At 46.3% G+C, this 22780-nt stretch overlaps 2 protein-coding genes across 2 annotated transcripts; both read left to right on the forward strand.

The window, feature by feature from the left end:
* The first annotated feature begins 4764 nt into the window (after positions 1-4764).
* LOC104132219 (keratin, type I cytoskeletal 19-like) lies at positions 4765-8469 on the forward strand. The gene is made up of 7 exons (XM_009645478.2): positions 4765-5298; positions 5673-5755; positions 6031-6187; positions 6363-6524; positions 6863-6988; positions 7126-7352; positions 8382-8469. The coding sequence occupies exons 1-7, from the start codon at positions 4765-4767 to the stop codon at positions 8467-8469; spliced, it is 1377 nt and encodes a 458-aa protein (XP_009643773.2).
* Positions 8470-15852: 7383 nt separating this feature from the next.
* Positions 15853-21717, forward strand: LOC104132222 (keratin, type I cytoskeletal 13-like). Its single transcript, XM_009645480.1, has 8 exons — positions 15853-16428; positions 17399-17481; positions 18049-18205; positions 18459-18620; positions 19045-19170; positions 19289-19515; positions 20748-20893; positions 21692-21717. Exons 1-8 carry the CDS (start codon positions 15853-15855, stop codon positions 21715-21717), a joined length of 1503 nt encoding a protein of 500 aa, XP_009643775.1.
* The last annotated feature ends 1063 nt before the right edge of the window (positions 21718-22780 follow it).

A 22780-nucleotide genomic window follows, 5' to 3' on the forward strand; every position in this document is an offset into this window, starting at 1 on the left:
AGAGTTCATAGAATCATCGAATCATAGAATGGTTTGGGTTGGAAGGGACCTCCTAGAGGTCACCCAGCCCAACCCCCCTGCAGGGAGCAGGGACACCTTTAACCAAATCAGGCTGCTCACAGCCCCATCCAACCTGGCCTGGAATGGTTCCAGGGATGGGGCCTCTACCACCTCTCTGGGCAACCCCTGCCAGGGTTTCACTACAGCAGCTTTTTAACTCTAGAGCCATCTGCAGAATGCCCCAAGTGTGTGAATACAGAAAAGCTTTCTGAAAACCATGAACATTATGGATTAAATAGAAGTAAGACACTAAAAGAAGATGCCAGTCCAAGAGTATCTGGCTCTGCTAGCAGCACGGTGAGGCATGGCCACTTCTGCAGCCAAAGGGACACAAGGGAGAGATTTATCAAGCAGCATATTGAGTTATCTTTGATATCTGTCACCCAGTGCTAAGGTTTCCATTTATATCTGTCAGCAGGAATGGCCTGAAATGAATGCCTGCAAAGAGCTGTGAGAGTAGCTGGGAGAGCTGATGGCGAGCCCAGGTTTGTAATCAGTGGATTCAGTTCCACTGGGAGGATCTAATCAGGAGTTTTCCTTATTCACCAACATATATTTGCATCAATGAAAAAATTCTACATAAGGCTCCACATAGCCTTGTTATCACAAACAGGAAAGAAGTCCAAGCTCAGCAAAAGTAATCACCATTTTGGATTACAGTGCTCTGGAGAAGGAAAATACCATGTACCTATTAGGCAATTTCTTTTCTATCATTACTCTTCGCTACACGCAGTTTATATCTGTGAAACAAGGACAAATTATCACATCCAAGAGATGGACAAACACTCTTACCGGGGAGTATTTTTCAATTTTTCTACAAGATGCAAGCTCAACAAGAAAAGCCTTGGTAGGATTCAGAGAGGATTTATGGAAGCAAGTCCTCAGTGAATAATGGTGAAACCTTACTGGACAAAAAACCAAAAAAGGAAACCCAAGAACATCCTTGAAAGGTATTTCATCAGCTAAGACACACAGAAAAATGCGTGCAATATGCCAGTGTCAAACTTAATATATAATAGCAGGAGTATTTACAATGAATAAGACTTAAAATGAGCATCAAGTTTCCGATCTTTAAAGCTCCATGTTTGCATCAGCCAGTTGTTTTTACAATGCCCTTGAGAAGGAGGATTGCTGTTATTACTGTTTCCATCCTACAAAGCATGAAATTGAGATTTGGAGAAGCCGAGCAATTTGCCTAGAGTGACTTGCAAAGCTGGGATCAGAACCCTGGAGCGCCTGGTGTCATCAGCAAGATGGAGATCAGCTTTGGTACAGCCAATAACATGCAGGAAGACAGTGGAGTGACAATTACATCAATAGGTAGATAAGCAAATACTTTGTAAATAGCAAACACAAGAATTTTCCATAATTTAGCCGACAATGAGCAGATGGGAGCTGGGTCTGCTTGTAGTTCTCACTGCTATATCAGGGTGTCCTGGTTTCGGCTGGCTCAGAGTTAATTTTCTTCCTAGTAGCTGGCATAGCGCTGTGTTTTGGATTTAGTAGGAGAAGGTTGCTAAGTCGTGCTCACACCAGGCAAAGACTTTTCAGCTTCCCATGCTCTGCCAGGGGCACAAGAAGCTGGGAGGGGGCACAGCCAGGACAGCTGACCCCAACTGGCCCCAGGGCTATTCCATACCATATGGTGTCATGCCCAGTATAGAAACTGGAGGGAGTTGGCTGGGGGGCAGTGACAGCTGCTTGGGATGGGCTGGCCATCGGTCAGTGGGCGGTGAGCAGTTGCATCATTTGTTTTTTCCCAGGTTTTGTTTCTCTTTTTCTTGTTGTTTTCCTATTCATTACAAATTATTATTATTATTATTATTATTATTATTATTATTATTATTATTATTATTATTATTATTATATTAAACTGTTCCAATCTCAACCCACAAGTTTTATTACTTTTGCTCTAAGCTGTTTTGTTTCAGATGCCAGCCAGTGCCGGGCACTCAGCTTCTCTACCCTGGCACTCCCTGGTGGTTGCTTCGAGCCCAAACCTGAGCTCGGGCTGGCGGTCACGCAGGGTGGTGGACGGCAGCTTGGACTCAAGCAGGGATTCAGGGTTCGGTGTTGTGTCTGAGTCACCAAGGCTCCAGGGAAGTTGTCTTGGACGTGAAAACAGCCAGTGACTCAAGGAATATTTGTAATAACGTGAAATGCTGGATCTCCTTCTTGGGGCACATTATACATTCTGTACTTCATATGCATTAGCTTAAGAAAGTCTTAAGCCTTAAACTATCCTGAGACTACCAAAGGACTTCCCTCTGGGGAAATCTAATCTTTCTTTCTCATTTTCATTGCTCTTTTGAACCTGATCATTTTGTGCAGCAGAACAGCCCTTGGGAATGCCATCACAGTGCCCATCCTGCTCTCCCCTGTAAAGCACAGCACAAGACACAAATGGAAAGCTGAAGTATAATTCTCTTCTCTCTATTTTTTGCAAAGCTGATTAAATGGGAACAGCACCTTTGCCTAGGGGAGGCTTTTCTGCTCATTTGTTACTTGAAGTAATAATTTTTCCTTGTCAGGCCTGCACTGCTGTTCCTGAAACGCCTGCCGGGAAATCCTCGTAAGCCGTCATTTCTCTCCTCTTACTCCCTTGGGGCACAACGTTGCCTGCGAGGGGCTCCCAAGTCAGCCGAGGACAGTTCATCAGAGGCATCGCCCGTGGCTGGCTCCAAGACTGTGGTGAGCAAATTTCCGTCTGTAGACTCCAGTCTGGAAGTCAATGAAAGTTAATTCTGGAAAGAGCCTTCCATTATGCATGTAGATACCATCATTAACAGATCTCCTCATGAAAAAATGAAAATATCTTTTAATAAAACGAGGCCTGTAACTGCTGGAAGCTCTTGAGGTATGCTCTGGTGTAAAAGCAAGAGCTGGTTTTAATAAAAATTCCAAATTTTGGAAAGGAAAAAAGCTACCGTGAAGAAAACACAAATCCAGTAAAATCAAGAGTGAAATTATTATTGTCCTTTACAAAAACTGCAGAAATTCTCATCACCTTTGGCTGCAGAGACCTATGGTAAGGTCTGAAGTTCAGAAAGTAAGGAAGAAATGTGGATATCTCTGCTTAGTGTTCAATAATTGGAAAAAAAACCCCACTAATTAATTTTTCTCATTGAAAAATGAAGGACTATAGATTTCTCAATGAAATGAAATGAAATGTTAGCTCAGCATTACTTTTCCAATTCTTCTATGGAAAAAAGACAGATTCTGACCAGCCCTGCTCCTGATTCACTCCCGCTGCAGCAGCGGAGGCGCCTGATCCTGCCCATGCCATAGCCTCCACTCAGGATCTCGGCACCGATGAAGCATGCCATGGCACAGTGGCACAGGCTAATTACGGCTGTAACAAAGGCTGGACATACACAGATTCCACGCCACATTTAAGGTGTTCTGGATTTGCAGTGTCAAGATAAAATCAAGACTAATGAACTTACCCAAAGGCATAAGCAATATCCCTGAGACACCGGACGCGTCCTTCATGTGATGTGTCCAGGTGACCTGGATGCCAAACCCAATGCTGAACAACACAAGGGTGAAAGCCAGCCAATATTAGCATGGCTGTCTTAATATTATTAATAAAATGAAAGATTCAGATGACAAAACATTTTAATTATTTCCCTTCTTCCTCGATTCAGCATTCCAAGACTAAAAAACAACTTTAATATATTTTTTTTAAAGAATGATCTTTTCTAGCGCCTTTTCTAAATGTAACACATTTCCCCTAGATTATATTTGGAGAATTTCCAAGGTGCTGGTTGGAACTTGGTCAGAACTGCAGAGGATCAGGCTGCTTCTGAAATTCTCTATGTTACCGTTTTGGAAATGTTGTGAAACATCTTAAGTAGCTGCCCTCCCTTGGCAGTGAATATTCATAGTTAATTGCAACATTTGGGACTCAGGAAATAGCCTTTTCTTTTTTGTTTTTGATAAACATTTGAATATTTTATCTACCCTCAAAAGCAGCAAAACAAATGCCATGGAATCTCCAGTCTGAAAGGGGATGTGTTGATGCATGCAGGAGAAAGAGAAGTAACAAATAATCCCTGGTAGGCTCACATGCAATATTTTCCTGTGTGCTCCAAAAGAAGAGCGTTTTGAGGGCCAATGACCCAGACCCTGGCACGTTCTCACTCAACTGACGGCCACGCAGAACGGGACGGGCCCTGGCTGTGGCGCACAAAGCAGCTGAATGAGGGGGCACCCTCGGTTCTGGTCGCAAAGGGGTCGAACAGGCTCCATCAGATAGGAAGGCTTTCCCACAGCTTTCACTTTCCGGGTAGACTCGCCCACGTTAGGGATGGATAATTGCTATGATGCTTCATTCCTCGGGCACTCTTGGGTATCGTCTTTTTTTGTGTCACTGTTGTTTAGTTGCCATCACAAGTCAGACCTGATGATTCAGGAAGTAACATTTTTGATGTAGTTTTGAAACACGCTTCTGTTAACCAAAGCATCTTTCTGTTGTGGGATTTCTGGAGACAAACGCCTTTGGGGAAATATTTCCGGCTGCAAAAAAAAAAAATAGCTCTAGCCAGGTCACAAGGAGGAAGAATAAACAGCCCTTCTCCAGTGGCAACAGGCATGAGGAATGGTATAAATAGAGGACTGTGGGGACAGAGGGATTACAATCGGATCCCGTAGCGATCTGTGCAGCTTGCCTCGGGCTCCGCGTTGGATCCTCGTGCTCTCACTATGAGCTGCGCTGTCAGGCAGGTCGTTACTGCCTGTTCCCAAGGCAGGAGCAGTGCGGGCAGCTCTGCGGCTGGTAGTGGAAGGAAGGTCTCCTCCGGCTCCTCAGGAAGACACGCTGCCTATGACTTAGCTGGTGCAGTTGGCAATTTTTCTGGTGGCAGTTTAAGCGAGGGATTACTTGGGAAGCAGCTGAGCTCTGGCAGTGCTGCCGGTGGGAGCTTTGGAGCTACCCAGAGGGCTTGTTCCGCCCTTGGATTCAGCGGTGGAGGCATCTGCACTCGAGGCATTGGTGGTGGCTTCACCAGAGCCAGTGCTGGTTGCGGTGATGGGATCTTATTTGCTAACAACGAAAAGGCGACGATGCAGAACCTCAACGACCGCTTGGCCTCCTACCTGGACAAGGTGCGGCTCCTGGAGGGAGACAACGCCGACCTTGAGTGCAAGATCAGGGAGTGGTATGCCAAGGTCGGGCCCAGCTGCGAACCACGGGACTACAGCTGTTTTCATAAGGAAATCGAAGACCTTCAAAACCAGGTAAATCATTGCTTTTCAAGAAAATTCTAATATTTCTTTGGGCTTTGCTTTCACATGTGGATAGACCAATGTCAAATGGCAGAGGCAATAGCTATGTCTCTGGAGGTGCCCATGAAGCAAAAGTTTCTATGAAATGGATGGTTTGAGGGAGGAGGACACTGCATTTACAGAGAACTGGAGTTTCAGCACAACTTGCTCCATCAAGCTGCCACGCAGGTTTCCCCACTGTAACGCCATCTAACTGATAATTCCAATATATGGAATCATTATAAAATACATGGGTTGCATTGCCCCAGGTAGATGTTTCCTCCAGGGCCTTCTGTAGCAGGAGGAAGCCACAAGCCCCAAACTCTCTCCTGCATTTTCTTTTCCAGATCCTCTGTGCAGCCATGGATACTAACAAAATCCTTCTGAATATTGATAACAACAGGATGACTGCTGATGACTTCAGAGTGAAGTGAGTATGGTCCTGTGCTGGACTGAGGGGTTGACACTGCCCGTGGAAGGGTAGGTGAGCGATGGTGATGGGGAAATCCTAACATTTGGCTTGTCATGCTGCCGCATTAAAATGCAGATCTCTGTGAAAGGCGTGGGTACTGTTGACAACATTCATAGCATTGCATGCCTGAAGCAAAAGAAGAACTTGGTCCTAAATTTTTTCCCCACAAACTCAACTCAAGGGCTTGCCATGGTTTACTGACATGCTGAACTCTTTGTTGCCTGTGGCTTAAGGTACGAGACTGAATGTGGTCTCCGGCAAAATGTGGATGCAGACATTTGCAACTTACGCCCTGTCCTGGATCAGCTGGCCAGCTGCAAGACCGACCTGCAGCTCCAGTGTGAGGCTTTGACTGAAGAGATGTGTTGCCTCAAGACGAACCACGAGGAGGTCAGGTTGCCCCTTACTCTTAGAGCAATAAGAAGAAAGAAGAACCTCACTGCAGGGGGGTTGGACTAGATGACCTCTAAAGGTCCCTTCCAACCCAAAGTGTTCTATGATTCTATAACAAGGGAAGTCCCCCCAAGTGTGAATATTACTGATATGGTGCACATGTTCTCTGCAGGAAATGAACTGTTTGAGGAAACAGGCGACTGGAGACGTGAGCGTGGAGGTCAACGCCTGCCCTGGCCCAGATCTGAGGAAGATCCTGGAGGATCTGAGGTGCCAGTATGAAACACTGATGGAGCGCAACCGCAAAGAGACTGAGCAGTGGTATGCCTGCAAGGTACTATACACGTGCAGAGCTGTATCCTACTCTGCCTCGTGGGGGAAAGGGGAAAAACGAGAGAATAAGAACACTTACTGGAGACATCTTAATATCAGTGATTCTGTCATGGATGTGCTCAGCATTTAACTCTACTGCCCACTTCCAGTGCTCTTCTATTCATGGCAGAGGGGCCACCGCATGGTGTTACAGGGACACTACGGAATAAATGGGGGGGCTTTATCTTTGGAAATGCTCAGGTGAGCTGCAGGGTGTGCACAAGCAGCGTGGTGAGGCCCCTGCCACAACGAGATGCTGTGGCGAGGGGAGGAAAGGGCTGCTCTGCTCTAACCTTGCAGGTAGAGGAGGTGAATCTGGAGGTCATCACAAGCAGCCAGGAGATCGAGTCAAGCAACAAACAGGTCACGGAGCTGAGACGTCAGCTGCAGGCCTTGGAAATCAATGTTCAAGCCCAGCTCACCATGGTAGGTGATGCCACTACGATTCACATCTCAGACTCCCCAGCTCGCTTTAGAACGCTGTGTGGCCAGAGCCGTAGCTGTGACCAGACGGGCTAAGCCTGCAGCACACCCAGCTGCCTTTGTGCTCTTTCCATTCTCAGAAAGAAAACCTGGAATCGTCTTTGGCGGAAACTGAATGTCGCTACAACAAATACCTGGCTGAGCTGCAGAGCCAGATCTCCTGCGTGGAGCAGCGGCTGGCTGAAATACGAGCAGAAATGGAGTGCCAGAATCAGGAATACAAGACCCTCCTGGATGTCAAGTGCCGCTTGGAGCAGGAGATTCAGACCTACCACTGCCTGCTGGAGGGCGGACAGCACGACATCATGTACGCAGACTACAGACAGACCTGCGCACAGTAAAATCTCTGTGCTTTGATTTACAGGGATGTGAAAATTGGTGATAGAAATGGTAAAAGCAACACGGTGGTGAGGAACCAGTACTGACCTGTTACCAGACAGGGCTTATTAGCAAAACCGCAAGGCATGTGAGGATTTGGCTCTGATCAATGTCTAGAGTGCAAGCCAGCGTGCAAGCCCCCCTTTTGGGCCAGTGAAGGCAGCCGGGAGAGGCCCCCAGAGCCGCCCCAGCCACCCGGGCAAGGTGCAGCAGCGCAGCTCGTTAAAGGGTGGTTTTCACTGTGAGCTGGGCAAGGTCTTCAATGAACACTGTCATTTAACTGAGTTTTATTGGCTTTGACACAGCTAGACAGGATTAGGGACTGGCAGTTAAATTAACTGAAACAATAAATTATCTAGACATTTTCAGTTTCACACAACAATTTTAATTAAAGTTTTGGGAAATTTAATTTGTATGCAAAGCAGTTGGCTCTTCCCTGCCTCATATTGCCTGAGATTTTGAAAGAGTGAGGCAAGCTGTTAATCTCATAAATGGCTGCATATACACATAACCGGCCTGAGCACCCACCTGCTCCATTAGTTTGGAAAAAGAGGAGTTTTCATGGTGGTGCCCTGAGGTGGGCACTCCTGGACCCTCCAGTCCCAAATCAGTCACATGAAAGATCAGTTCTTGTTCCAAAATGCCAGTTGCGATGGATGAAATGACACTGTCAGAGTTTGTCTCAGAGCCTGGGGTAATCCGGTGTGTGTCAAGATGGAAAGTAATAGCTGTCAACAGGCAGGCAGGATGGAGGGTGTGCTAATTGTTGCTCTTAATGACCCTCATGGTTCCAAGGGGAAATGGCCAGTAGTGACTGAAGAGACACCGCTAAAGCCAATGCTACGAGTAGCTCCGTAGCTCGAGGTCAGGGGGCATCTCCAGGGCGTGAATGTAGGGGACATCTCCAGGGTGTGAATGTCCCGGGGCTTTGGTTTCCAGAGCTGTCTCCTTTCCACAGCGGGCCAGCGGGAAGAGGAGTCCCTGCAACTTCAGCTGGAAGAAGCGGTGGGCTTAAAGCCAGCCTGTGTCAGCCGTGCCTGCCCTAAGCCTGCACGCTCTGGGTGAGGATGTGTAAGGTGAGGTGTCCTCTAGAAGCCCACCAGTGTGCCCGTGAGTTGCTTCTTTAGTCCTGCTATGTGTTGCTGGGGAAGAGGAGGATGAGAGCTTTCCAGGCTTTTCTGTGTGGCGAAGAGGGGCGGGAGGCAGTTTCTTTTTCCCGGAGAGAGGCAGTGCAGGGAGTCAGACGTGCAGGATCGTGGTTGCGACTGCTGGTGGTAGAGCACGGCGATCAATCGAGCTTTGGGGAAAGCAGTGGCAAGGGATGCAGCTATGGGGCACTGATAACCTCATGCACAGAAAATATGTTTGACACTGGGGGGTTACTAGTAGCAAATTTTAAATAAGACTTTCAGCACAACACGAAAATGAGGAACTGGCAGGGGGAATCAGTGAGTCACGAGTCTTTCAACAAATATATAAAATTAAGCAAGCAAGAGGAGGGAAAAGAAAGGTCAGTACAGGAGCAAGGGGGATGGAAGGAAAAGGCATGGTATGCAGACGAAAGCCCTGACAGAGTAATGCTTCCTGCTCTCCCTCGGCAGGTCACCGCCGGTGAGGGCTGCCCTGCCAGCCCCACTGCACATCCCCCTGAGGAGTTCTCTCGAAGAACAAACCGTTTGGAAAAAGCAAGGCAAAAATGACCTGACAGCTCACAGTTCTGCTTATAGCACCAGAAGGGACTTGGCAGAATGGCTGCCTTCCCGCCACCCACGCTGCCTGCCGTCTGCATCCTCTGCTACCGCTTTGATCCAGTCACTGGTCCTCACCTGGGCTCATCTGTTTTGCCATCGGTTGTCTAACAACTACCAAAGCTTGTCTCTAATAAACCTTTGCTACTCCCGACACAGCCTTGAACCTGAGAAATAATTTCCACAAGTAAATTAACATACAAATATTTAAAAAATCATTAGGCAGATAGTTATATTGGTCCTTTGGTTAGAAATCCCCCTTTGATCTATGCCCACAAAGCGATCATTCATTACAAGGGGAAAAGAAAAATAAGCAATGTTCCCATCTGCCGCACCGCTCCTGATGAATTCAGTGGCTGCAGGATGGTGACGGAGCGGCAGCTGCAGGAGGATGGAGCAAAGGGAGCAGCTGATGCTGTGGAAAGGGACATTTGCCACCGGAGGAGGAAGCATCAGCTAAGACATGAGGTAGAAGGTGATGAGGAAGGAAACATCCAGGGAGGTTGGATGGAGCGCAGGGAAGGAGTTTCAAGACAGTCTGACCATCAGTCTCCTGTTGAAAGAGACTTCTGAGCAAAAATCAAGCTTTCATTAAAGTAGGTGTGTGATAATATAATATAATATAATATAATATAATCCACAATCCCTTTGAGTTATTATGAATGTGCAAGAGCAGGATAAAATCAAGAACAACAAGTTTTCCCAAATAATACTGTAGTAGTAATTTTGAAAGCAACGCTCTGCTGGACTTGACACACCCTTCTGGTGGAGGAAAGCAATTCCCAGAGAAAATGCTAAATAAAGAACTTCTAAATGCGTTTTTACAAAAGGCAAACAGGAAGAACCAGCTGGCAACATGTGGGAAGATAAAAGGGTGAGAGAAATTAATATGTGGGAGAGAATTGTTTTAAAAGTGAGATACAATAAACAGACAGAAAGAAAAAAAAAAGATGCTGGTAGAGAGAAGGGAATTACAAAGACATTCAGGAACACAACTGCGTTTTGCTGCTTGTGCGAGGAAGGACTCAAGGTCCAGCCTCTCCCTTCTCAGCAGCAGCAGAACCTCCCATGCAGACAGGCTGCGAATGGTGCTTAAAGTCTTTGCTCCTCATTACACAGCTCTCTTTCTGTAATGAAATATTGGATGGGGTTTGATGACTGACCTTACACAGAGGTCTAACGCGAAGGCTTCCAGCATGAAGCCTTCACAGGATGCGATGAGTCTGAATTAGTGTCCGTTTCTAAAGAAAGAAACAGCTCAGGTGTTTCTGGAATGACAACATGGGACAAGCCAAAGCTTGACCAGGGACAGCTATTCTCTTGGCAAAAATCCCAGCAAAGACAGGACTTTTTGTAGCCAGTTTTGGTTTTTTGGTCTGCAGAAAGCCTCGTCTGTACATGTGACACCTCTTGTGCTCTAAGCTTTTAACTCCAAGTCACACATCATGTCTTACGGAGATGACTGCACCAGCACAGAGGGCCAGGGGCTAAGGAGTCCACGGACCGGCTCTGGTGGCCTCTCCCCAGTCTCTGTCCAAGTAAGAGACAGTTGTTATCCCTATGGGGGTAATTGCTCTAACGAGCTTCTGGACAAGGCTCTGTCTTAAATACTTTCTCTACTAAGTTCAATATCTCTATTCCTGCAACATTAATTATACCGTGCATTTCAGTAGTATTTAACCTGCCTCGGTGTTTACACAGCACCTCTGTGGTGGCATTAAATGCAATGCAGAAATAAAAAGATGCCTTCCCTGCCCAATGAGTTTATAACCTGGACAGTGATGGGAAATGACTGTGGAAATAGGGAAGAGATGGGGAAGAGAAGATAAATGAAATACAGAGGACACAGTGCATGGGACAACAGGACGAGAAGTGACTGGGGACGTTGACTGCAGCCTCCTGCAGGCAAACTTCTACCATGTTCTGCACACACTAGCACATAGGTACCGCAGCTTGTAGCAGCTCGTTCTTCTATTTTCTAATGTGCAAATCTTGCAAAGCAGGACTGAACGAGTTTTTTAAAAACAGAGACTTAGGCTGAAGGTATAAAGACTGGGAGAGGAATCTAAGGGTAAAAGGAGCAAGGGTGGGTGCCCCAGAGAGAAGAGGGGGAGTTGTATCAGCACCCAGGCTGGTAAGCAGAAGCTGTCAGCATCACGACCAGCGGCTGTAGATGAAATGTGCTGTGATTGCTCTGGCAGATACGGTCACTGGCTGACAGAGAGAGCAGACACATGTGAATTACACCACCATCAGAAAAAATCCCTGAGGAGTGAACACGCCAGAGGTTTAAGACGTCAGTGGAGAAACAGAAATAAACCAACTAGTTTTGCAAATTGCCAGTGCTGGAAATCAGCCATGAGTTAAGGACTGCACTGCACAAGCAATTATACCTGATTACAGGCACTCCGCTTTTTTAATAGTAGGCCATATTCTGGCGTGATGTATAAACTATAATTTCCCTATAGAAGTCTATTTTATAGAATGCGCAGACAGGTACAGTCTCACTCACACCCACGGTAACCATCTGGGGTCTGTATTTTTGTTTACTGGCTTGTGTAGCATTTATACTATTATAATATAAATTTATAATATTACATAGATCAGTAAGCTACTACTGTAATCAAGCAGGAGATTTCTCAGCTCAGTACACTGAATAATATAATTTAAACTGCCATTATGAACCACATATTGAAAGCGTATTGAAATTAAGAGACTTCTTAGTACAAGTATGAAATAAAGACATAAAGAAGACACTCTGGGGAGGCTCTGGCTGGCCTACACCTTTGGCTGCCTGTTTCTGTTGTACCACCGTGTGCTCTCTGAGCGCAGGGAACACCTGAACGCTCCGGTTCTGTTTGTCAGGTTCTGGTTTGGCCCAAGCGCTCTGCCAGCAGGGACCGTAGGCTAAAGCCTTGTTTTTCCTCCTGACCTTCACTGCACTCAGTTGTCCATGTGGGAGTGAAATTGCTGTAATTTCGTTCACCCGTCAGTGTTCCAATCTGTCCTAATACAAATTCTCTTGTACTCTTCTTTGCCAGGATAACCAGTAGTGCTTCCAGAGCTGCAAATGCTGGGAAGTCTGGCTGCACTGGCATCGTCTGGTAGGCGCGGGAAGGAAATCAAAACCCTTCACAAGACGAATCCGGGAGGATTGTAAGCTTCAGTAGGAAGAAATCTGGTTCTGTCCACCTCCATGTTCTACTTCATCACTAGCAAATGCGAGGATGTGAACAGTCAGCAAGAAAGAAACTGAAACAGAGCAATCGCCTTGGTCTCTGAGGCGTATTTAAGACCTAGGATCACGCTGTTAACAAACCCATTGTGATAATTATTTCACTTGCCTTACAGGAATTTTGCTAAACATGGTGGTATAAACCAGTGACTCATTAGCCCAAAAAAAGTCGTGGTCTGCATTTGAAGGATGGGAGCATGAGGTCTGGAGCCAGCTCAGTATCACATCAAAGAAGTGTTTAATAAGTGATGCCTAATGGCTATTATGCAAATTGTTAATGGTAATTACAAGCGACAAGATAAAATCATATTCGGTGTGGTTGCACAAACATCACTGAAGCAATGCTTATGAAAGCAAAGTTCTGTCAAATTAGACGCACCCTTCTTGTAGTTGACACAAGAAAACATTATCAGCTTTGATAAGTACAGCGAGCAGAGCGTGGAAGAGACAGGCTGACATTTTGCAAAACGGCTGAGCACTGGGACAGTCAGTTCTTACAGGACCAAATTCCACTGCGCACAACATCCCTTGAAGATGTAACATCTTCTGGCCTCCTCCTGAGCTGCTCATGGCTATGTGTCAACATTTGCAATTATTACCTCTTCATCTTTTCCGTAAGGCCCGCAAGACTTAACAGCGTTTGCACTGACGTTGCGCTGAGACCACTGCTAATCACGCTGGCTAACAGCCCGTCATTCCTTCCTTTACTTCCATCTGTATGAAACCATTTGCTTCCTCCCGTCTTACATTTAGGTTGTAAATCTTTCTGGGACATTTTTATGTCTTAGACTTGTACAGTCCTTTCCTACATATTGTCCTGCCCCAAGGCTATGCTCCTAAGCTACAGGAATACAAATAATAAAAGTGGGGGTAAAGAAATCAGTTCAGTGGGGAAAAAAGCTGGGCCTGATGGATGCTTCAGAACAAGTGAGGTCTCAGAGCCGAGCTTCGGAACCCCGACACGGTTGTAAGGAGCGGGGCAATACCACGCTGCCTGGAGTGAAACTACCACGCGGCCGTGCGAGCTGCCCGCCTGCCAGCAAACACAGCTGCAGCTACCCAACACAAGTGAGGAAAAAAATCAAACTGGTTTTAAAACACAGTCTGGTTAGTCAGGGATTGGCTTTTGAATGCATTTGCTGTATCAGCCCCATGTTCCTTGTCTCAGTGAAACTGGGAGGAGCCCAGTAAAGCTCCAAAGAATGTAATTATATCCCAAATATGAGCACTGTGGAAGAATTGTATGATTGTTTCTAATCCTCGCTGGTAAAATGTGATTCTGTAGTCTGTGGACCTTTCAGCCACGACATATGTAAAAGGTTGTTCAATGCTGCAAGCCAGTTTTGTAGAGCAAGACCTACCCCTTCTTCCTATTAGGCAATTGCTGAAAGAAGTAGGTGTAGGTGCTCCTTGCTCACCCGTAGACAAATGTCCAATATCTGCAATGTCTCCTCCTAAATCTAAGACTCTGAAAGGGAAAGGCAACCCCAACCCAGAGCACTGCTCTCTGTAGATCACCATTAGGTAAATTCTGAAAGCCTACACAGCAGAAGCAAGCTCCAAACAACCCAGACATTATATTAATTTCTGTTGGCCCTTATGGCCACACCCTGTCTTCAATTACATTCCTCAAAATGGCGGATGAAAGGCAGATTTACTCCCTATCCTCCTTTTTGCTCATGATTTTCACTGTTGTGAGTCTAGGCTATGTGGGGAGCATGGGAGATGTGTTTCTAGGAGGAGGACGGACTTGTATTTCAGGCACTGCAGTCTTAACTAAGAATCTGAGCTCTGACAGACTCCAGCTCTGTCCTTGAGCAAGTTATTTCACTTAACCACCTAAATAATGAATATTCTCGGATGCTGCCAACCTTGGGTAGGCGTCGTTTTATCATTTCTGATCTAAGTAAAGAAAGAAATTATCTCACTGGAGAGTGGAGAGTCCTAACTTATGCTGGTGAGAAGATGAGAACTTCTATGCATGCTTGGGGACATTCTCCTACCATGGTGACAGAAGCCATCTAACTGCACCCATAGTACGCCTTCCCACCAGTAAATAAGAGGTGGTTGAGTGTAAGAGTGCAGCTTTTTTCTTCCCTTCTGTCTGGAGGTGATGGCTGCTCTCAGGGCTCCTTGTCAGGTATCACGCTCACCACCAAAGAGGATTTATCACAACTGATCCTGTAAATATGGACATGCTTGAGTCAAAGGTTACTTGTGAGTAAGAGTTGCTTGGAAATTCTGCCCTGTAGGGAACAGAAGGCTCTGTCCCCTGGAGAGCGGAATATCCTCTCATTACAGCAGTCTTCTGGAGAAAGGCACTTGCACTGGTGGAGCCAGTTCTCCCAACGCTCCTCTGGCCGTTGCTCGCCTGGTTTTGGAGATCGTGCTCCCATGACGAGCTAGGCTGTGCTAACGCCTGCTACTTCTCTGACAAACTTGGTTAAGAAATGCTCAGCACAATTTTAGTAATGACAAGGACCTGCAGGATCACATCTCAGTCCATCCAGGGAACTGGATATATCGCCCATGGATACTCCCTTTCCTGTCATCTCTTTCTCAATCTACGATCACCACAAATTGAGGCAGCATGGACAGCAATTAAAGTAACTGAAAAATAACTTCAGAGAGATACTTCACACACTTCAGCTTACATCAAGTCTGTGTAACATCTAGGCACAGAGATAAACGGGGACTTCTAACATTTAGCAGGCCTGATCTTCGCAGACTGTGAGCAAGTTGGCTTCTTGTGTTTGCATGACCAGAGAAATATAAGCCACCAATGGGGAACTAAACCCACAGGATAATTACCTCAGGGATCTAAGAAATCTCACAGTAAAGCATGTTAGACCCACTGTCTGTCATTGTACCAGGTCACAGACATCTACACCAAGATAGCCCAGGCCTTTTCACTGCTACGGTCACTATTATTCACACGTTTCAGAAGTAAGAATTTATATTAGCTTCTCATTTTTGTTCCACGTAATCTACCATAGCATGTGGTATAAAAATGTTTATTGGACTAAGAATAAAATAAATACAAATTAATAAAAGATAAAAGGCACTTTGATGTTATAAATACCAACGTTTCTTCTTTGTACATAATCTAGGGCAACTTTTTTTCTTGACTTGTTGTAAAGTTTGCATCATACAAAAAGCTGATGACTCATAAAACATTATTTTACTTTTTGGAATAAGCTGCTGACATGTAAAGTATCTTCCTTGTGAACTGGGATTTCTAGAGGGAAACTGCCTATGGGCTATTTATTCTTGGCATAAACAGCAAGACTAGCCAGCCCCGTGGGAAGAAGAAACACCCTGTAGGTGACACCCCCTTTGGAAGGTATAAATAGAGATCTGCGGCAACAACCAACCTGCAGTCTGATTCAATATCAAGCTGTGCATCTTGCTTTGGGCTTTGGGCTGGATCTGCAGCTGTCCTCAAAATGAGTTGTAGTATTAAGCAGACACCTGGCTCTCTCAGGGGCAGGACCAGTGGTGGCAGCTGTGTTATTGGTGGTGGTGGTGGTGGTGGAGGAGCACGGATCTCCTCGGTCTCTTCTGGAAGATACACGACTTGCGGGATAGGTGGTAGCCGAGGGTTTTCTGGTAGAAGCTACTGTGGTGGTGTGAATTACGGAGGAGGACTGAGCACTGGCAGTTTGGTTGGTGGAAACTATGGAGGTGGCTTAGGAGCTGCTGTCCTCGGAGGATGTTCAAGCATTGGATTCAGCGGTGGCAGTGCTCGCTTTGGCGGTGGCATTGGTGGTATTGGTCTTGGTGGAGGGGTAGTTGGAGGTGGTTTTGCTGGTGATGGCATTCTTCTTTCTGGTGATGAAAAGGTTACCATGCAGAACCTTAACGACCGCCTGGCTTCTTACCTGGACAAGGTGAGATGCCTGGAACAAGAAAATGCTGACCTGGAGTGCAGAATCAGGGAGTGGTATGCCAAGCAGGGCCCTTTTTGTGAGCCACGGGACTACAGCTGCTATTATAAAGAAATAGAAGATCTTCAAAATCAGGTAACAGCATTTCTCAGCTGCTTTCTCCCTTGTAAGCTTCTCCCACAGTGTTGGTTCACAGCTTAATGCAGTTATCAAGGGTAACATTTCACCCTTGTAAAATGCTTTCTGTAAACAGCCATTAAGACTACTGCCTGTAGAATGCCCTAGAGCTCAAAGGGGAAAACCTTGAGTGTTTGGACTGTTTCAATTGCTTTTATTCACCAGATATATTGAAAGGGGAAAATGTTGACTTCATGGAATACATCTGGATTGGCTCAGTAGCCTTTCTGAATTAGGTTTGTGCCAAGGTGTTTAAATAGATATATGCCAAGAAAGCAACTAAAAGAGAAAGAAATAATGTATCGCATTAATTTGTCTGAATCTATTTTGTTCTGCCATCAGTCTTGTAGAATTCTAGTTAAATGTTATTTCCTTTTTTTTTTTACAAGTTTACTTTCATACAGAATTGGGAAATATAGGACATTTAATTAAAAATAAGAGCAAAGAGAGCATTGCCATAACACTCTCTGAGTATGCAATTTAAAATTAAAAATGTTTGCAAAATGCTTGGCAAAAATTCTAGGACGTCAACCCACAAAGAAGAATAAAGTGAAAAGAATCCAGGAAACAGACAGGGTGAGACAGACTTATAATTAAGTCTTGAAACAAAGCTTTTAAATCTCCTATCCATGAAAGTAAGATTTAGATTTCAAAGGTTAGGTGGATTGTGGCAGGCGCTGGACAACAGCAATTATACCTCCCTGTCTGCATCTGAACCACGTATTTTATCATTTTGATGCCTTCGCAGTACTTCACTGAACACTCACCCCTGTGACTGCTGTACTCCTCAACTCCCTCGTGCCTGCTACCCAATATTAAAAAAAAAAGAGAGAGAGAAAGAGGTTAGGTCTGGTAGCACTGGTCAAGGGGTACACTTGAGCCTGAGGATCCAGGGAGGAGACTTCAGGAGTGAATATTCTTTTTCCAGATCGTCTGCGCAACCATAGACAACAACAAGATCATTTTGAACATTGATAACAGCAGGATGACAGCCGACGACTTCCGAGTGAAGTGAGTAGCCCTTGGCACACAGCTGTCCCCTTCCTCGGTCACCGCGCTCCCGCTCACAGAGAGGATGAGGAGCTCCCAGGCAGGTCTCCCGTGATCCTCTGGTCAGGACAGGCTATGCAGAAAAGCTCTTTCATCCACTGTCTCCAGAGCTTCCTTAATTAGTGGCAGTTCCAGGATGGAAAGTTTGGGACAACAAGGTGGTTTTGAGCGGAGATTAGAGTCCTCCAGAAAGCAGAAGGGATCAGCAGGCAGGGAGCAGCGTGGGTTCACCTGAGCTGCTATTCTGGCACGTGGTGCCTCTCAACGGGGAAACTTTTGGTTTCTTCCTCTTGGAGCACAGAAATGTGGTGAGTGACACCTCCGCCCCAGTGAAAAAGCTCCAGAGGAGGCACCCCGAGAGCAGGTTTGATGGAGCAAGCCTCAGACTGCTTCTCTTACCATCCTGTGAGACTAGTTAGGAAAATACTGTGAGAAAGATGGATGGTCAAATGGGAAAAAAAAAAAAAGAGCAAATGGTGGTGTCAGACACTGACTACTCTTTCTTGCTTTCTTTCTTGCACAAACCAGGTACGAGACAGAGCTGGCCCTGCGCCAGAGCGTGGAGGCTGACATTAACGGCTTACGCCAAGTCCTGGATCAGCTGACGCTCTGCAGGTCTGACCTGGAGGCACAGCTGGAGTCGCTGCGGGAGGAGCTCTGCTGCCTGAAGAAGAACCACGAGGAGGTAGGGTCCTGCCCCTCTCGTGTCAAAAGAGTTAATTCATGCAGGCTCCATCACCCTCCCTTTCCGTGGTCCCTACCCCTGGGGTGCTGGCTGTGGAGGGGCAAGGGGTTGATGGAGGTGGTACGTGTGAACTGGGATCTGTCCAGCAGAGAGGGTCTGGGCCAGGGGCTCTGCTCTTCCCTACAGGGGAACTAAGCTCCCTCGTTTTTTTCCTTCTTTTTAAAAAATTATGTGATCTGGGTGGTGTTTCCAGGAAATGAACTGTCTGAGGAAACAGTCGACTGGAGATGTGAGCGTGGAGGTCAATGCCTGTCCCGGCCCAGACCTCAGAAAGATCCTGGAGGAGATGAGGTGCCAGTATGAAACACTGATTGAACGCAACCGCAAAGAAGTTGAGGACTGGTATGAATGCAAGGTGAGCGAATTTACTCAGCTCTGACTTTCCCAGGCTAACACCCAGGCAATGGTTCCGCAGTGATTTATTACGTGTTAAAACCACACAACATACTATAACAGCATTCAGCGTTGGTTTAAACTGACCCAGGGGACATTGCTACTCTGCGTCCTTTTCATGGGGTGACAGGAATTGCTGCATGTTCGTGAGACTTGAGGTGGGATCCCTTTACAAAGCGGTATGTGGTGAGAAGCACTGGACAGCAGTACTACTGGAAGAGCAGGAGGACTGACGAGAAGGGTTTACGCTCCATTAGGATGAGAGAGTTCACCCAAACCTTTCCCATTTCATGTTTGTTTGCTAGCTTCTCTGCTCTTTCCTTAATACTTAATGAGTTACATTACACATTCCCTGAACGCTTTTATTCTGGATTGGTGATTTTCAGATTGAGGAGGTGAATCGGGAAGTTATTACAAGCGGTCAGGAGGTAGAGACGTGCAACAACCAGGTTACTGAATTGAGACGCCAATTGCAAGCCCTGGAAATCGATCTCCAGGCTCAGCTCAGCCAGGTGGGTGATCTGGTGTAAAGCTCAGCTGTCTCACAGTTACGCTTTGGTGTAAGAATTCGTAGTTAAATGCAGTGTTTCTCATGCCTGTATTTGTATTGTGCCACACGTCACTCCTCAGAGGGACAACCTGGAATCCTCGCTGGCTGAGACAGAGTGTCGCTACAATAACCACCTTGCTGAGCTCCAGAGCCAGATCACATGCGTGGAGCAGCAACTGGCTGATCTGCGTGCAGAAATGGAGTGCCAGAACCAAGAGTACAAGATCCTGCTGGACGTCAAATGCCGTCTGGAGCAGGAGATCCATACATACCGCTGCCTGCTGGAGGGCGGACAACAGGACCTCATGTAAGTAGGCAGAGCGAATTTACTCAGCTCTGACTTTCCCAGGCTAACACCCAGGCAATGGTTCCGCAGTGATTTATTACGTGTTAAAACCACACAACATACTATAACAGCATTCAGCGTTGGTTTAAACTGACCCAGGGGACATTGCTACTCTGCGTCCTTTTCATGGGGTGACAGGAATTGCTGCATGTTCGTGAGACTTGAGGTGGGATCCCTTTACAAAGCGGTATGTGGTGAGAAGCACTGGACAGCAGTACTACTGGAAGAGCAGGAGGACTGACGAGAAGGGTTTACGCTCCATTAGGATGAGAGAGTTCACCCAAACCTTTCCCATTTCATGTTTGTTTGCTAGCTTCTCTGCTCTTTCCTTAATACTTAATGAGTTACATTACACATTCCCTGAACGCTTTTATTCTGGATTGGTGATTTTCAGATTGAGGAGGTGAATCGGGAAGTTATTACAAGCGGTCAGGAGGTAGAGACGTGCAACAACCAGGTTACTGAATTGAGACGCCAATTGCAAGCCCTGGAAATCGATCTCCAGGCTCAGCTCAGCCAGGTGGGTGATCTGGTGTAAAGCTCAGCTGTCTCACAGTTACGCTTTGGTGTAAGAATTCGTAGTTAAATGCAGTGTTTCTCATGCCTGTATTTGTATTGTGCCACACGTCACTCCTCAGAGGGACAACCTGGAATCCTCGCTGGCTGAGACAGAGTGTCGCTACAATAACCACCTTGCTGAGCTCCAGAGCCAGATCACATGCGTGGAGCAGCAACTGGCTGATCTGCGTGCAGAAATGGAGTGCCAGAACCAAGAGTACAAGATCCTGCTGGACGTCAAATGCCGTCTGGAGCAGGAGATCCATACATACCGCTGCCTGCTGGAGGGCGGACAACAGGACCTCATGTAAGTAGGCATGAGATGTACCAGACGATACAATAAAATACGCGTGTCCTGGGTATCTTAACATAAAAGCAAAGTGAGCAATAGGTGGAGGCACTGCACAGCTACTTCACCCTCACTGACCTATTCTGGCTGCCTGGTAATCACCGGTGATAGTTTGCGTCCCTACCCTGGGCCGGCCATTGCCACAAGAAGAAAGGTCACTGCAATATTCTGCCAATTTTATGCCGAAGAGGAAAACAGATTTGGAGCAGCGGGGACAATGAACAAACTGTAGTTCTAGTTTATCTGTAATTTCTTTTACTAAAATGTTATTTTCCCATTCCCTTAGTCAGCAAGGAGGAATTGGTCAGTCTTCGGGTCTAGGAGGAGGAGTTGCAAGAACAAGTGGAATAGGAGGAGGAGGTATCATTAGAACAAGCCACACTTACACTTCATCTTCCCAGATGCCATCTTGTGCAGCTGCGGAGATACAAGGTAAGACCTGCAACACTCTGTGAGATTTCCACAGTCTTCTCTATTATAAAACAACAAGGACAGGCAGCAACAGAGGTCTTTCCCACGTAGCTTACAGGTGCTATTTGAAGGTTTTATTGTGAGGCAACTGGGAAATACATGATGGGAGGCCACAGAGGAGTGGCTACAACAAGCGCTTTCAGGAGCTGTGGCTCTGCTAGGAAGCACGGGAACTGAAAAAAGGGAGGAGGGGGAAGAGGGATAGAAAGGAAAAGGAGGGAGTCAGCAGGCAGGAGAGCCACAGAGAACATGGAGAAAGGACTGACGTGAAATCTGGGACAGAGGAAAGAGTAGGAGAAAGCAGAGCGCCCAGAAATCAGAAAAAAAAAAAAAAAAAATCAGGAATCATGGGAATACTGGCAGAAAGCAACCAGTAGTATTTCAGGGGGAAACTTCAAGCCAACCTGAAAAAGAAAGAAAGAAATATGGTGCCAGTGGGTCCCAGAGAATGAGTGGGAGCAGGGGCACTGTTCTGGCAAGGACCCTGATGCCATTCCCTCATCCAGGTCACTGCTGGTACAATGTCTGCAGCTTCCACCATTTGGCAATTTTATGTAAAAGGACAAACCATGCTCACGCTAGCTGCAAATCCCATCTGCCTGACTGGCAGGCAGCAATCAGACCTTTCCAGGAAGACACAGTATTTATCTGAAATTCTAATTGAACTGGCTTGTGAAATGATCACGTGTATAGGATGACAGTGTGGGAAAGAATCTATTTTTGCTATAAACAAAGTAACGTTTCCTTTGATCTCTCCAGTGCCTTGCAGAAGGATTTGTGATTAAGCAAAGAAATGAGAATATCCAACAAAAGAACCCTGAAGCAGAGCCATGGATAAAGAGAGAGAATATTTACTGTATGCCTCTGCAAAGAGCAAGGAGCGTACTCTGTTGTATTACTCAGCGATGCTAAGCAATGTGTCAGAGGGATAAGGAGAGCGTTGGGCCACATTCTGCTTTATTTTGCTACTTGCTTTTTCCAGTCTGTATTGCTGCGTGTGCCCAACCACCATGACTATTGCTGGAGTCAGCCAGCAGTATGTTCACTAATGTACCTGCTGGTGAAAAAATTGCTCTAATAAAACTTTGCTTCTGCCTGATGCAATCAAGAAACCCGTGTCTGGAAACTGAGTTCCTTTAGAAAACCAGGTGCTGACCCAGGTGCAAATCACAGCCCCAGCCGAGCTAGCTAGCCTGTGCAATGGTCCCAGCAGGAAAAGCTGGAAACCCACGCCCAAGGGTCACCTAGACTGGTCAGGATCATACTCCACTGGGAACAAAGCTGCTTTGCCAGTGGGAGCCAGAGAATGGCCTTGCTGAGCTTGCAGGTCTTGTCCGCCTCCTCCCTGCCAAAGCCTGTAGCATATAGAATCACTAAGGTTGGAACAGACCTCCACGATCATCAAGTCCAACCATCAACCCAACACCACCATGCCTACTAAACCATGTCCCAAAGTGCCACTTCTGCACATTCTTTGAACACCTCCAGAGATGGTGACTCCACCACCTCGCTGGGCAGCCCGTTCCAATGCTTGACCACTCTTTCAGTAAAGAAATTTTTCCTAATATCCAATCGAAACCTCTCCTGATGCAACTTGAGGCCCATTTCCTCTCGTCCTATCGCTTGTTACTAGCCTCAGGCTAGTGCTGACACGTCTGGGCTGTGCCCTCTCATACTTCATCATCCAGCCCGGGAACTGTGATTAGGTTGAAGAGGAAATCTTGGTCTCCACAACTGACTCAATTTCTGCTGACATAGCTTATATTCTGACCTACCCCTTTCATTTCATAGGAGTCTTCTGACTGGGAAAAGGACTGGAGGCAAAAGGTTTATTTCCTATCTATTTTC

Source organism: Egretta garzetta, unplaced genomic scaffold, assembly GCF_000687185.1.
Source record: "Egretta garzetta isolate BGI_Z169 unplaced genomic scaffold, ASM68718v1 scaffold618, whole genome shotgun sequence".
Lineage (NCBI taxonomy): Eukaryota > Metazoa > Chordata > Aves > Pelecaniformes > Ardeidae > Egretta > Egretta garzetta.